The sequence below is a fragment of the Alternaria rosae genome, assembly GCF_020736505.1.
Source record: "Alternaria rosae strain MPI-PUGE-AT-0040 chromosome Unknown BKA58scaffold_1, whole genome shotgun sequence".
Lineage (NCBI taxonomy): Eukaryota > Fungi > Ascomycota > Dothideomycetes > Pleosporales > Pleosporaceae > Alternaria > Alternaria rosae.
Genome location: NW_025763570.1, coordinates 4064217 through 4078061, shown reverse-complemented (window position 1 = coordinate 4078061; position 13845 = coordinate 4064217). Strand labels below are relative to the sequence as shown.

The following is a 13845-nucleotide window of genomic DNA, read 5'->3' as shown; positions in this document are numbered from 1 at the left end:
AGGTACCGCAGCTTACCCTGACATGGTGTCTTGTATCTCCACTTGCCGTGGTACAGATGCGCTACGGCAGGCGATGTGCACGTATGAGTGTTTACGGATATGGGAGCAACGTCTTGGATAGATGCACGAGGGTCCAGCAGGCAGTAGGCATGTCACTGGACATGCAGGTCCGGTCTGGGGAGCCAAAGCTTTTTGACGGCGCAAGTGCGTGGGGTGAAGATGAGGGACCAGCGAGCCGCAGCAGAGGGTTCAATGGCTCCGCCTGCTCGCAATTGCTCGGAGGTGCTTTTGCGGGAGCATGCCTCAGTGATGCGCGGCGCTATCGACCAACCCCAGAGATGCGCCAAAACAAATCTCACGTCTCACTGCCGGCGTCCCAAGAGCGCGCAGGGCCTGATGGGGTTGATGATGCTAGCCCGAGGTGCAGCGCCCAGTCGCGGCTAGAGAGCGTGCACGCCCGTGCGTCATGGCCCTGCAAGCCACCACAAACGGCCTCGAAGCCACCGTGCTTGCTTGTGCCCACCACCCCTGAAGCCATCCCATTTGCCTTCGGCCCACTCTCACCAATTCCGTGTGTAACTATCAATCATCAATCAACGCCCAGTCACACAATTATCAGACACGATTGCTACCCTGGCCACTCTTGGGAAGCATCGCGTGATGCATACTCAAACACGATCAAACATCGCCAACGTATTCCAACATCCTATCACGGCCGCCTGCCCATATCCGTCATTTTGGCCCTGGGCGGCCCTGTTTTCTCACGGATGACTCTACCCAATTTTAAGCAGCCCGAGTAGACTCGAGCAGCCTTGTCATCACGGCAGCCGCTCGCCGCACCTCCAATCAGGCGTGTCAGAGAGAAACCTTTCCAACTCGAGTCTGTACTCATCACATAAAATCACCCAATGGTTACATGTGTCAGTCATACCTTATCTTCCGCTCCGGTCATACCTCTATATCAGAAATATTCCGGCATGGCGCATCAGGGCTCGGATCAAGAACTATGCCACATGTGGCAGCCCTGCATGCACTCTAGTTCAATCTTTCACATGTCCAACTGCTGCACACTTTACTCTTTCCAACCCAATCGCTAACTGATTAGTTTCTTCGCTGTTTAGGAGTAGTTGAGGCCGATCTCTCTCCACTGGAAAGCACAACAGAATAGACTTTGAACGAGTCGTGCCGTGGAGCTATGCGGGATGCGCCGAAGCTTCTGACCTCTATCCAGGCTATCGCCAATTACCGATACCGACAACACGGTAGCCTCGTACCCATACCGCGATGTGCAGCCTTGCCCCGTAACTCTCTCTTATCGCAAGGATCCCGTCGTGCTTCCGCCAATGGACTCATGGCAGCTCATCCGCGCCATCCCGCCGTCTCATTATATTTTCCATTGCACCTTCTCTATCAAGATCAGCGAATCCATCGCCCTCGGCACTGCTTCCGATCGGCTTCATAGTAATACCGCGCACTCAGGGTTCGCAAACCTGATCGCCCCCGTGGCCGCAGGCCGCCAGAGTTAGAGGGGCTACGCTGACCCAACGGCTTGGCCAAACCCTTGCGCTGGTCGATCATAACAATGAGCTTGTGCACTGACAAGATGACATGCTTGCAACATAGTCAAACATCGCGTTATGCACATTAATCACTCTAGTTCTTCCGGATCTTTGACCTACACGACAAGGAATCTCGACTCGATACAACGGTACTGCGTCTCAGACAGTCTCATTCATATTGCTTCGATATAGCACTATGTACCCAGGCATGCGTCAATCACACATCTGCAACACCGTTATGTACGGCGTCGCTTAACCGGCTAAGAGCGCATCCAGGCACATGCAGCATGGAGAAACGCTAGATGAGCTCATTTGTTTCAATGTCAGGCACAGTAAGCACGCTGCAGGTACAGTTCGGAAACTTTCCATCGAACACTTATGCATTGACTATCTGAAAGTGTTCCCTACCATCTACTTGCCTGCTACGCCGGCACCCAGTCATTGGCACGGAGGCTACCCTTCTACTCAAGAAATACCTATGAAGGCACCGCAACGACCTGGAACTGGTAGTTGCAAGTCGGCTTCGAGTTTGTCACCTCAATACTTCCATATCCGCCTCCCACCATGGTACTTCCATCCCAAACCTCCAACTGCACCTTACCTGGGACCAACTTCTCCAGCCCAGTGAACTTGAACTTGTTGAACCCCGGCGCGAGTGACATCTTGTTAAGCTGCTTTCCGCCAACGTTGACAACAGCGACAAGGTTTGTCTTGCCTTGGGGGACGAGTAACACGCCAGATACGGCGTCTTCAGCTGCCTTTTGGATGTCTCCAGACTTCGGTAGCTTGTCGGCGGAGCAAGAGCCTCCAACGGTGAGAGTGTGGTGCCAGAAAGTGCCTTGGACAGCCTTGCCACCAGTAGGGTACATGTTCGCTGTTGTGCGATCGCCACGCTTCCATGCAGAGATGAATGGTTGCAGAATCTGCCAGTAGCCAGTATGGTCGTACCCTTCTACGATAGCCGGTGTGTCTCCTTGCAGCGGAGTTGGGTGAAGGCGTCCCATGTAATGACCCTCGCCTGCGTCGTTCCAGCTCTGGAGCTGCACCATGTCGGGCTGGACACTAAGGATCTGACCGAACCTGTTCTCGAGGTTGTCCTCGCCGCGGCGGTACCAGTTGTCTGAGCCCATATGCTTGAACTGTACGGGTGAGATGCCCATCATGAAAAGATTGCCCGCCTTGTCGGCAGCGGATTGGAAAACCTTGTCTGTCGCTGCGGATACGGCCACTTTGCCTTGATCCGTCGAGGGCCACGAGTTCCAGTTGAATACACCATCGAGAGATTTACGGTTGTCGAAGAAGTTCGCGGTGGGGTTGTAGATTGTGTAGAAACCAGGGACAATCAGCACGTCGCCCACCTTCGATTTGAAGTTGCTCCAATCGCTGTCGGCGACACCTTCGCCACCAAAAGTCGATAGGAGAGGCTTGTTCTTGCCATCGGAAGGGTCCTTCATCTTGAGGTAGGACGTACGGCCCTTGTGGTCGTTGAAGTAATCGACGTATTCCGATGGGTTATGGATGAAGCCAGCGGCATGGTCAAAGGAGAAAAAGAGGCTGAAACCGCCAATGTAATCGGCGTGGTCGAACATGTATTGCACAGTCCTTTGGGACCAATCCGCGAACCGGTCTGGTCATTGTTAGTACGGCCCTGGACTGGAGTTTTATTGGTAGAAGCCACTCACCGAAATTGAGCGCGAAGCCGTTCAGACCAAGGTCCCTCGCATCCTCAATGTCCTGCTTGACTTCTTCGAGCTTGAGCTCTCCAACCATGTAATGAGCCACGCTTTACAGAACTGTTAGTACATGTCGACTCTTGCAGGCGGGATAACTTACATCGGCCTATCAACAACCGCGCGCGGCGTAACGCGCCCAGCGACGGCGCTAGCCAAAAGGCCAACAGCAAAAGTTGGAACAAAGCGCATACTGAAAGAACACTCGAGTCGTTTGCGAATGTCAAGCCAGCAATGTGGATGATGGGTAACCAGACGGCCACTTCAGTTGACTTTATAGTCTTTGAATGCCGAATGATGCAAGGCCGTTCGACCGGCAACCTGCGTAAGGCGACCAACTACACAGCCCGTGGCTGCTGGCAGCCTCGCCGTTCACACTTGTAAACGGCACGAGATGAAGACTAGGCCTCCTGGCAGGGATGGTTACACTGATGGTAGTAGTTTTAGCCCCGCCGTCTTTTCCACTTTACCCGTATCCATACCCACACACAATACTTTTGGCGCAAGATGTCTTTCCTACTCTTACACCTATATCTCTTGGCTCCGTGGTTGAGCGGAGATTTTCCCTTCCGCCTTGGAGTTCAGGTGGCAATGGGCACGAGTACGTCGATGTTCCTGTGGTGATTGCAACGCGAATGCGAAACAATGACAAGGACCGTCCCGCGCATGTCCGCAACGCCACAGGACGATTAGGGCCACCAGCTGTGGACCTGCAAGGCAGTATCGGTTTTTAGGAGCTGCCATGTTTAGATCATCCAGACTGTTAGCTTCTGTTCTAGAATAACGCATCCACTGCATCTCTACTCGGTGTTTTGCGCGACGGGCCGTGATTGTGGATGGAGTGTGGATTGAGAGTTGGAACCTAACCAATCGGCTGCTAGTGCTGGGCATCATTGTCCCTCGGTCTGCCGATTTTGCTGCATTACGGTCCGCTTTCACGACGGGGGCCGGGGGTTTGATCAGGAATCAGACGATGGTGCCGTGTTTTTTGCATGCTGGTGTCTTGATGTGCAGCATGGGATGTGGGCATTACCTTAGCGATTGTCCGAGTACGGATGTATGGTGCGACTCACCTCGGCGAGTACCAGTACCTACTGTAGGTACTATCGGTTATCAGGCACCTTTTCTGGATGTTTTTATCCACCTATTGATCGTGTTGCGGTAGTCGCGACCTAGCCGCTGTGTCACTACAAACTACGTCTTAGGGCCGGACAGATCGGCGAGTATGAGCCTCGGTCACTGAGAAGTGGAACGAGGGAGCTATTGTGACGCAAGTGCTTCTGTTGACGATACTGCTCATTCGTATTGTGACGCAAAACGCCAGACAGTTGTGGAACTATGACATGAGGAGACGTCAGATCGGAGAAGTCAGATATCGCTTGGCTAAACCGGGAAAAGACGTCGATCGCGTTCTTCCACTTGATACCCTTCATTCAACATCATCTCTTCCATTCCGTCCTTCCCATAGATCCCATTCTGTCTCCTCCTCCCAGTCTACTGCTTGTCGCCCCTCTCACCCAGTCCCTCTTTCCCTCCTTGCACCTTTGTCTCGCCCCCAATACCCGTCGTCCGAGTCGGCTGTGCCTGGTGGTCTGGCTGCTTTGCCGGGTGGTCGTCGCCGGTCTTGTGCTCATCAGGCGACGCACTGGATTGCTGGTCGGTGTTTTGCGTGTCCGAACGCATCTTGGCGTTTGGTGCAGCCGATGAGTTTTCAGAAGGGTCTGGCAGGTTGGAAGCAGGGTTGGGGGTGTCCATCAGCTTTGCATGGCTGTGTGTAGTGGTGAAGGCGCGGATTTGAGATGTGACGGGGCGCTGAAGCGCGCGGAGGCGGATGGTGATAGACGACATAATGGGTAGAAGGTTGTATGTTGCGCTGCCTACTCGTTCAGGACGCTCGATTGTGTATTGTTGGATTTCTAAAGCCGAATGATCTTCAGAAAGTCGTGAAAGAATGATTATAGAGCATGACGAGTGTTGTGGGCTCAATCGTTGCACGAAGATGTGATGTCATCGTGACCGCTTCGACAGTGGCGAAGATCCATAATTTCCATCAGAAGTCGTGGGATAACAGCTTAAGTTCCCTGGTATTGCTCTGTGCATCGAACGTGTACAGAACCGTGATTGATGATCTGACGCGAACAAGACGCGTCGCAAAGCCAGCCCGGTGTGCTAGCTACTACACGTGCTTCATGCATTAGCGCGCCTGATTGTGCCGCATCGGGTTGCGCCCCAATCTTCAGGATGGCTACGGAGCCTCCCAGCATACATTGAATGTTCAAAAAAGCTTTTTGGAGAAGAAAGGAACGACCTATCACTGCATCACTTTCCCCTGTCACAATCAAAATGCCAGATTTTGTTCTTTTTGGCGATTCCCTTACACAATGGAGCTTTAGCGAGGAAACGCAAGGCTTCGGGTTGTTCCTCAGGCAACAGTACCAGCACAAGGTACAAATCGTCAACGAAGGTAATGCTGACGAGCTCGTCCCGCTATCTCCCATTCCGCATTCTGTATAGACACTTTCTATTTCATTCTTCTCAAACTGAGTGATCAGGAGCGCTGCAAACATGGCTACTTTACAATTGTTACCTAATATTGTTTTGTTTGGCGCGTCCATGACCGAATGGAGTTTTAAAGAGAACACGCAGGGCTTTGGATGGTTCTTAGAGAAGAAGTATGCTGGAAAGGCGAGGGTTGTGAATGAAGGTATTACGACACGATACTGTTAGCACGTGTAGCAGCAAGAACAACATCGAATGCCCGGATCCGATGCTGACAGGTACGATAGGCAGAGCAGGGTACAAGTACCAATTGTTGTCGATGAACAACGCGCTCACCAATTACGCAGCTACACCTCAACCCGTCTGAAAGAAGACTTTGCCCGCATAATCAGCCATGCAACAGCCCCAGAGGCGGCACCGACCCTCCTCTTCACCATCTTCCTCGGTGCAAACGACGCCTGCTTCATTGGTGATAAGGAGTATGTTCCCTGGCCCACATTTTCAGCAAATATACGGGAGTTCCTCGACACCATCCTCACGGAGCAGGCTATGGAGAACACAAAGATCGTCCTGATCACTCCTCCACCCATCAACGGGTCCGTGGTAGAAACGGGAGAAAGCAGATCCGCCAGGGAAATACAGGAGATCAATCATTCGCGAAAAGAAGGGCCGAGGTACAAGACTTATATGAGTAAGAAGAGGTATGCGGATGGTCTCATGCGGATTGCGAAAGAGTATGAAGAGACGGGCAGAGTTGTTGGGCTTAACTACTGGCAGCACATGGTGGACGCAGTTGTTGCAGAAGAAGGGTGGCATCACGATGAGGATGTGCCGCCGGGATGCGGTCTACTGGGCGCAAAGTCATTCCCAGTAGGCTGGTTTACAGACGGGCTGCACCTTAATGTTAAAGGATACGGAGTGCTGAACAAGGAATTGTACGAGTTGGTGACGGCAAAATGGCCAGAGTTAGCAGCCGAGAAGCTGTAAAGTCTTTCTAAATCATGCATTTGTTTTGCTGGGTATCTGATCTGCCGCTCAAGCCACGCTCAACCTCTGTTCAACGTGTTACCTGAGCCCTTAGGGTTCGCCTCTACATACTCATCCCATGCTCGCTGCTTCATTGTCTCTTCGTCCGCGGCAACAAGATCATCCTCATTCGGTTCGGCCTGGATCTCAGACTGTGGGCCGCCACCCTCGATCATGCCACCCCGACGCTTCTCTTCCTCTAGATATTCGTCGATGGTCATAGTCGGTAGGCTGTGATCGGGACGGAAAACGTTCTTCTTCAGGGTTTGGCGGCTGTCCAGTAGAGTGAAAGGCCGCATGGGTTTGCCATCGCCGCTCAAGATGGGGCCAGAATATCTCAGGCCGCCATACTGACCATCGAGGCGTTCAGAATAGCCGTCTTTATCTCTGCCGTCTTGTCGGCCGTCTGGCGCTTGCTGTTCCTGTCCCTGTGGGGGCGCGGGTGGGGCTAGCGAGATGATGTGCAGTTCTTGAGCCATCGACTCCAACGATGCGAAAGTCTGATGCACCATGAACGCCAAGTTGGTCAAATGCAACTCTCGTACCACTTGCTCATCCTGCTCGGCAAGTTTGGGATTCTGTCGCAGATACTGTTGTTGCAGGCCTTAGCTCGAGATTCGACCCTTAAAAGCAATGTTAGTGTGGACACGTACCTCGAGTTTCCGCTTCAGTTCCTTCTCCTCCCTGAATCGGGAAATCTTCGCATCCCGTCTCGCCGCGGCATCCCGCGTGTTGGCGGTAGAGAAGTTGTTCTTATCTTCCGCGTAGACTTCGAAGAGCTTCGCATCTGCCTTGCCAAGCACATCATAGGAATCTAAGAGCTTGAGAAATCGCTCATAGTGTCCCCGTGCCCGCAGTAAATTCTGCTTCCGTAAGGCTACGTCGGTGTTGAAGATCTTCTGTACGAGTTCTGCCAGGTGGTAGTTTATCGCCATGTATCTAGAAAGGTAAGCGAGGGCCCATGTGCAGATATCTTGCTGTTGTATCATAACACGCACTGTAGATCAGACGACGATATGTCTTCCAGGGTCTCATTCGGACTGAAAAGCGACACCTGCTCGGATATTTTCAGGCATTCTTCGTACGTGGCGATTGTCGCGCTAAGGTTTTCCTGGTAGGTCGGACTGTTTGCTTCGTACGACGAGGAGAGCTCTTCGCGCGCTCTCTCCGCCTTCGAAAATAGACCTCGTAGACTCTGCGGCTCGTTCGTCATGGTAGTGGCGTTTGAGCAGAAAATTGTCGTAATGTTGAGGAAATGGCAGTGGGAACACACGTGAGAGCGTGAGCAAATGCTGATGAGTCAGCATTGCCCCTTCCCATTTCGCGTACCCCGCTATCGCCGCCAACACACCGCGTCTGTGAAAGCGGTAACATCACGGTGACAAACGCCTGGTATGCTGCAAAATGTTTCCGGCATGTTCAAACGGCTGCGGCTGCTTGATTGGGTCAGCACGAGCGGCCTCGGCTGAGCATGCGGCGTCGGGTACCTACACTGTTTGTTTGCTTGCTCGCTCACTCGGAACAAGACGCGTGACAGCTGCAGATATTAGCAGCACCATCGCGCTTTCCATCTATTCCCAATCATACTCAAGGTGGAGTCTTCTCTAGCCTCTCCAGACCTGCGACGGGCTTCAACTGTGCCTGCGGCATTGCGCCACGACAAACATGACTTGGATAGTGTACGAGAAACACGAACACTACCGCTCCTTCGACGAGTCGTCCTCCCCTTCCGATTCTGATATTGAAGACGACGCTATCAAAGATGCGAGCCAGCAAGGCTCAGATGAAGACCCAGATGCCGATGCTGACACCGCACGTACGCATGAACCGAAGACCACATCGGAGAGACGCAGAGCGCAGAATGACGTCCTGAAGGCCTTCGCCGCTAACGTCAGTTCCCACTTGACACAGAAGGAAGTCGATGATGCTGCTGCAAAGACTGCCGACGAAGAGCAGCTTTCTATCCGAGACATACTCGCAAAACAAGAGGGCACAGTCCGCATCACGAACCCTCGCGACTATCAGACCGAACTGTTTCAGAGAGCCAAGAGCGAGAACGTGATAGCAGTATTGGACACTGGCTCTGGCAAGACTCACATCGCAACCCTTCTTCTACAGCATGTCTTAAATGACGAGCTCGAACGCCGGGCCGCAGGCTACATCCACAAGATCGCCTTCTTTCTGGTCGACTCGGTCAACCTAGTCTTTCAACAAGCAAACGTCTTGCGTTGCGGCCTTGATCAGACGGTGGAAGGAATATGCGGCGCTATGGGGGCATCACTTTGGTCCAAAGCGACTTGGCAGAGTCACTACAAGGAGAACATGGTAATCGTATGTACAGCTGAGGTCCTTGTTCAGTGTATGATGCACTCCTTCATTACCATGGCTCAGGTCAATCTCCTCATCTTCGACGAGGCTCATCATGCCAAAAATAACCATCCTTACGCTCGCTTGATGAAGGACTACTACGTACACGGAGTGGACCCCTCCCTTCGACCTCGGATCTTTGGTATGACAGCCTCTCCGATCGATACGAAGGGACTGTCGGTCGATCATATCAGAGCAGTTGCCAATGATCTCGAGAAGCTACTTCATTCCAAGATTGTCACAACTTCGGAGAGCGCTCTCGCTTCGAACAGTATCAGTAGGCCTACCGAGGAGATAGCAGTATATGCGCGGCTACAAGACCAATGTGAGACGCCTCTCCACCAAGAGATAAAAGCAAAGTTTGGAGACCTACCGACGTTCAAGAAACTGTTCTTGGCATCTAAGCGCTACGGTTCAGAGCTCGGACGTTGGGCGTCTGACATGTATTGGTATTTTGCTTTCGCTGACGAGCAGAGCCGCAAGCTCGAAGATCGCGAGCACCTGAAGCATAACAAGGCTATGCAAGATGACGCCGCGCAGGAGTGGGACGCCAAGGCCAAGCGCTTCCAGGAGGCGGCCGCATTCGTGCAACAGTTCGATTTCGGGTTGTGTACCCTGAGCGACAAAGATTTGAGTTCCAAAGTTCTGAAACTTCACCACTGGCTTAATTTATACTACGAACGTAGCGATGAAGCACGTTGTATCGTCTTTGTTGAGCAGCGACAAACCGCTCGGTTGCTCCAACTCATCTTTTCCCAGATCGGTGGACCGAACCTCCGCTGCAACGTGCTCGTCGGTGTCAACAGTCGTGCCGGAGAGCACAACATCTCGCTACGAAACCAGATCCTCACAGTCGCTAAGTTTCGTCGCGGCGAACTCAATTGTCTGTTTGCTACATCTGTGGCGGAAGAAGGCCTTGATATCCCTCAATGCAATCTTGTTGTACGGTTCGACCTCTACCGCACCATGATAGCGTACGTACAGTCTCGGGGCCGAGCACGGCATAGGAACTCAAAGTATCTTCATATGATTGAACATGGCAACAACGACCACCGCAGCCGGGTTTTCGACGTCAAATTCGAGGAAGACATCATGAGGAAGTTCTGCAAAGCTCTTCCTCAAGACCGTCAGATCGGCGGAGGCGAGATTGACATGTTAGCGTTCGAAGACAAGATGTATCCAAGTTTCATTACAAATTCTGGTGCAAAGCTCACATATCGCTCGAGCTTACCCATCCTCAATCACTTCGTAGCGACGCTACCCGGCCCTGACAGACAGACTATGCTCCAGCCAACCTATGTTATCAATCCAGAGGTCAACTATGATCCTCAGGATCCTCAGCGGCGAGGCTTCGTTTGCGAGGTAATGTTACCGGAACACGCACCGGTGGTCTCGGTAACTGGCGACGTTCAGAGCAAGAAAACAACCGCAAAATGCTCTGCCGCTTACAAGGCATGCCTTATACTTCACAACAAAGGCTATATGAATGACAACCTCCTCCCAACGACATACAAAAGCTTGCCAGCCGGGAGAAATGCACTGCTAGCGCTTAGCGAAAAGAAGAAGGGTATGTACTCTATGTTGATCAAGCCAGATTTCTGGAAGGTGGACCGTGGAGTCATTCCTACGTATCTGTATTTGACCATCATCGACCTTGACGCTGGCTTAGATCGACCTCATCAGCCTATGGGTCTCCTCACTCGCATTACATTCCCGCAGATGCCGCAGTTTCCCATCTACCTCACGGATGGAAGGCCCTCAAATGTTGTATCCAAATCCGCCTCGACTCCGCTACCTGTATCGCCCGAGATGATAGAAGCCCTCACGAGCTTCACTCTACGCATATACGAGGATATCTACAACAAAGAGTACGAGGAAGATGTCCAGAAGATATCTTATTGGGTTGTTCCAGTACTTACGAGCCAGTTATCTTCTGTTTCGTCTGTTACCTCCCTCGATCAAATCCTGGACGTGGAGCAAATCCGCAAAGTCTGCAAAGAGCCCACTTGGAAGTGGACACCCAAGACCAAATCTGAGGATTTGCTAGATCGTTACTTCATAGATCCAATGAATGGAGGTCGACGCTACTACTCCAACGGCCTCGCCACCCATCTCAAGCCACAAGATCCGCCTCCCAGAGGGCTACCTCGCAGTGGACAAAAGTTCATGGCCACTATTCTGGACTATAGCGACAGTAGGTGGGCGAAGAGTAGAAATATCTCAAAGTGGCACGCTTCGCAGCCCGTTCTTGAGGTGGAAAAGATTCCTTTCCGCCGGAACCACCTTGCATGCGTCGAGGATAAAGAGAAGGGTGATCTCGATGATCTGAAGACTTACATCTGCCCAGAGCCTCTGCACGTCTCCAATGTAAGAATACAGTCGGCTTGTGTGTATGAAGACATTGCTAACAGCACAGCTTGCGATACGGTTTGTGGTCATGTGCTACGTATTACCGGCTATCATTCATCGCTTTGAGAGTTATCTCATTGCTCTGGACGCCTGCAAAGTCCTTGGTCTCAATGTTAGCCCTGCGCTTGCTTTGGAAGCTCTTACTAAAGACTCCGACAACTCCGAGGAGCACGGCGAAGAGAAGATCAACTTCAAGAGCGGAATGGGTCCGAACTATGAACGGTAGGTATTGGAATTATTCACGATTTCACCTGCTGATACGGTATAGTCTTGAATTCCTAGGGGATTGCTTCCTGAAGATGGCTACCTCACTCTCGGTCTATGTCCAGCAGCCAGACGAGAGCGAGTTCGAGTTCCACGTCCGCCGCATGGAAATGCTCTGCAACAAGAACCTGATGGAGACTGCAGTGGGAAAGAAGCCGGTGGTCTCCGCAGATGGAACTGAACGCGATATTCAGCTGTACAGTTACATTCGTACGGAAACCTTCTCAAGGTATGTACAGTGTATTCACTCATTAGTGTAAACTACACGATCTAATCTGCGTAGGCGCACATGGTACCCTGAAGGGCTGAAGCTCATTAGGGGTAAGGGTTTGAAGAAGACTGATGACGATTGGCTGAAGCTCACGCATAATCTTGGCGACAAAAGCATCGCGGACGTCTGTGAAGCCTTCATCGGTGCTGCTTTCCAGCAACACTACCAAGGCGGGCGATGGAACCCCGAAGACTGGGACGAAACTGTCAAAGCTGTCAAGCTTTTCGCCAACAGTCAAGATCATATGATGTCGAGGTGGTCGGACTACTACGACGCCTATCAAAAGCCCAAGTACCAAGTTGCCGATGCCACCGTAGCGATGGTCAATACCGCTTGCAAGATTGAGTTGGTGCACCCATATCACTTCAAGTACCCACGTCTCCTTCGATCGGCCTTCGCCCACCCCTCGTACCCGTACATGTATGAGAATATACCCAACTATCAGCGACTCGAGTTCCTGGGTAAGTATCCATGAACGCAACCTTCATCTTAGCACATGCTGACCTGATGTCCTCATTCCTACAGGCGATTCCCTTCTCGACATGGCGTTCATCATGCACCTCTACTACAAGTACCCAGATAAGGACCCTCAGTGGCTCACGGAACACAAGACACCCATGGTGTCCAACAAATTTCTAGGTGCTGTATGCGTAAAGCTCGGCTGGCATGTCCACATCAAGCAGAACACCGCTATTCTGAGCTCCCAAATCCGCGACTACGTCTTAGAAGCCGAAGAAGCGGAGAGGGAGGCGGATGGCGCCGTCGATTATTGGGTCACCATCAGCGAACCACCAAAGTGCTTGGCCGACGTGATCGAAGCATATACAGCCGCCATTTTTGTCGACGCAGAGTTTGACTTCAGCGTCGTCCAGGATTTCTTCGACAGGCATCTCAAGCCCTTCTTTGAGAATATGACTCTCGACTCGTACGAGAACTTTGCCTCCAACCATCCTACCACACGTCTCAGTCGTCTCCTCGGAATCACTTTCGGCTGCAGCGAATGGCGCATGGGTGCCATGGAGACGGAAACGCTCATCCCCGGCAAAGGCAAGGCTGTGGTCGCTATGGTCATGATTCATGGAAAGGTGTGGTTTCATTCCCTGGGCCAGAGCGGCAGGTATGCACGTGTGAGGGCCAGTCATGGAGCGTTGGAGAAACTAGATGGTCTTCCGCCTTACGAGTTCAGGAAGAATTATAAGTGTGATTGCGTGCACGAGGAAGAGGGCGAGGGCGAACAGGATGAGGTGGTGCTCAAGGCAAAGGAAGAGCTGATGAAGGAGGCTATGGGCTTGAGTATCTAGGCCTGACTGGGGGGGTGTTTCCTTTTGACATGAGGCGAGAAGGCATGCGCAGCATACCAGGTCAGCATCATGATGCGATGCAGGCTATGCAGTATAATGTATGGCCACGGCACTCAGACTACAAAAAAGTACCAATGACGAATGAAAACATGAAACCAACAGTCCTGACAATCAGCGTTGCCGCCACGAGGGCTAATCGAGCGACCCAGGTCAGGTCTATGCAACTCGGTTTACCAGGCATCGAAGTGACCCATACATAATGTGGACTTTTCTAGCTGCGAATTGTGCAGCAAGACGAAGTGAACTCACACAATCGAACAGATCATGTCAAGGCGAAGGTGTGAATGACTACTCTCGTGTGCGAGGAAGTAATATTGCGTGTAGACGCCGGAAGCCGTTGCGTGCCAAAACGGAAAGGG

The 13845-nt window shown here is 52.1% G+C and overlaps 6 protein-coding genes across 6 annotated transcripts; 3 read left to right on the top strand and 3 right to left on the bottom strand.

Moving 5' to 3' along the window:
- The first annotated feature begins 8 nt into the window (after positions 1 to 8).
- BKA58DRAFT_25956 (uncharacterized protein) lies at positions 9 to 1082 on the top strand. The gene has a single exon (XM_046166768.1). The coding sequence runs from the start codon at positions 57 to 59 to the stop codon at positions 798 to 800; it is 744 nt and encodes a 247-aa protein (XP_046031739.1). The 5' UTR covers positions 9 to 56; the 3' UTR covers positions 801 to 1082.
- Positions 1083 to 1895: 813 nt separating this feature from the next.
- Positions 1896 to 3573, bottom strand: BKA58DRAFT_25905 (glycoside hydrolase). Its single transcript, XM_046166767.1, has 2 exons — positions 3242 to 3573; positions 1896 to 3186 (listed from the first exon to the last, which is right to left on the bottom strand). The coding sequence occupies exons 1-2, from the start codon at positions 3327 to 3329 to the stop codon at positions 2036 to 2038; spliced, it is 1239 nt and encodes a 412-aa protein (XP_046031738.1). The 5' UTR covers positions 3330 to 3573; the 3' UTR covers positions 1896 to 2035.
- Positions 3574 to 4783: 1210 nt separating this feature from the next.
- Positions 4784 to 5137, bottom strand: BKA58DRAFT_397089 (uncharacterized protein; the record flags this gene model as incomplete). Its single annotated transcript, XM_046171401.1, has 1 exon — positions 4784 to 5137. One exon carries the CDS (start codon positions 5135 to 5137, stop codon positions 4784 to 4786), a length of 354 nt encoding a protein of 117 aa, XP_046031737.1.
- A 495-nt stretch (positions 5138 to 5632) lies between these two features.
- On the top strand, positions 5633 to 6775 carry BKA58DRAFT_407945 (SGNH hydrolase-type esterase domain-containing protein; the record flags this gene model as incomplete). The annotated part of the gene is made up of 4 exons (XM_046172055.1): positions 5633 to 5753; positions 5835 to 5993; position 6085; positions 6136 to 6775. 4 exons carry the CDS (start codon positions 5633 to 5635, stop codon positions 6773 to 6775), a joined length of 921 nt encoding a protein of 306 aa, XP_046031736.1.
- Positions 6773 to 8064, bottom strand: BKA58DRAFT_374016 (type 2A phosphatase-associated protein 42). The gene is made up of 3 exons (XM_046169282.1): positions 7813 to 8064; positions 7468 to 7753; positions 6773 to 7404 (listed from the first exon to the last, which is right to left on the bottom strand). Exons 1-3 carry the CDS (start codon positions 8025 to 8027, stop codon positions 6835 to 6837), a joined length of 1071 nt encoding a protein of 356 aa, XP_046031735.1. The 5' UTR covers positions 8028 to 8064; the 3' UTR covers positions 6773 to 6834.
- Positions 8065 to 8173: 109 nt separating this feature from the next.
- On the top strand, positions 8174 to 13651 carry BKA58DRAFT_374014 (endoribonuclease dcr-1). Its single transcript, XM_046169281.1, has 5 exons — positions 8174 to 11548; positions 11598 to 11812; positions 11859 to 12083; positions 12138 to 12586; positions 12651 to 13651. Exons 1-5 carry the CDS (start codon positions 8480 to 8482, stop codon positions 13424 to 13426), a joined length of 4734 nt encoding a protein of 1577 aa, XP_046031734.1. The 5' UTR covers positions 8174 to 8479; the 3' UTR covers positions 13427 to 13651.
- Positions 13652 to 13845: the final 194 nt, after the last annotated feature.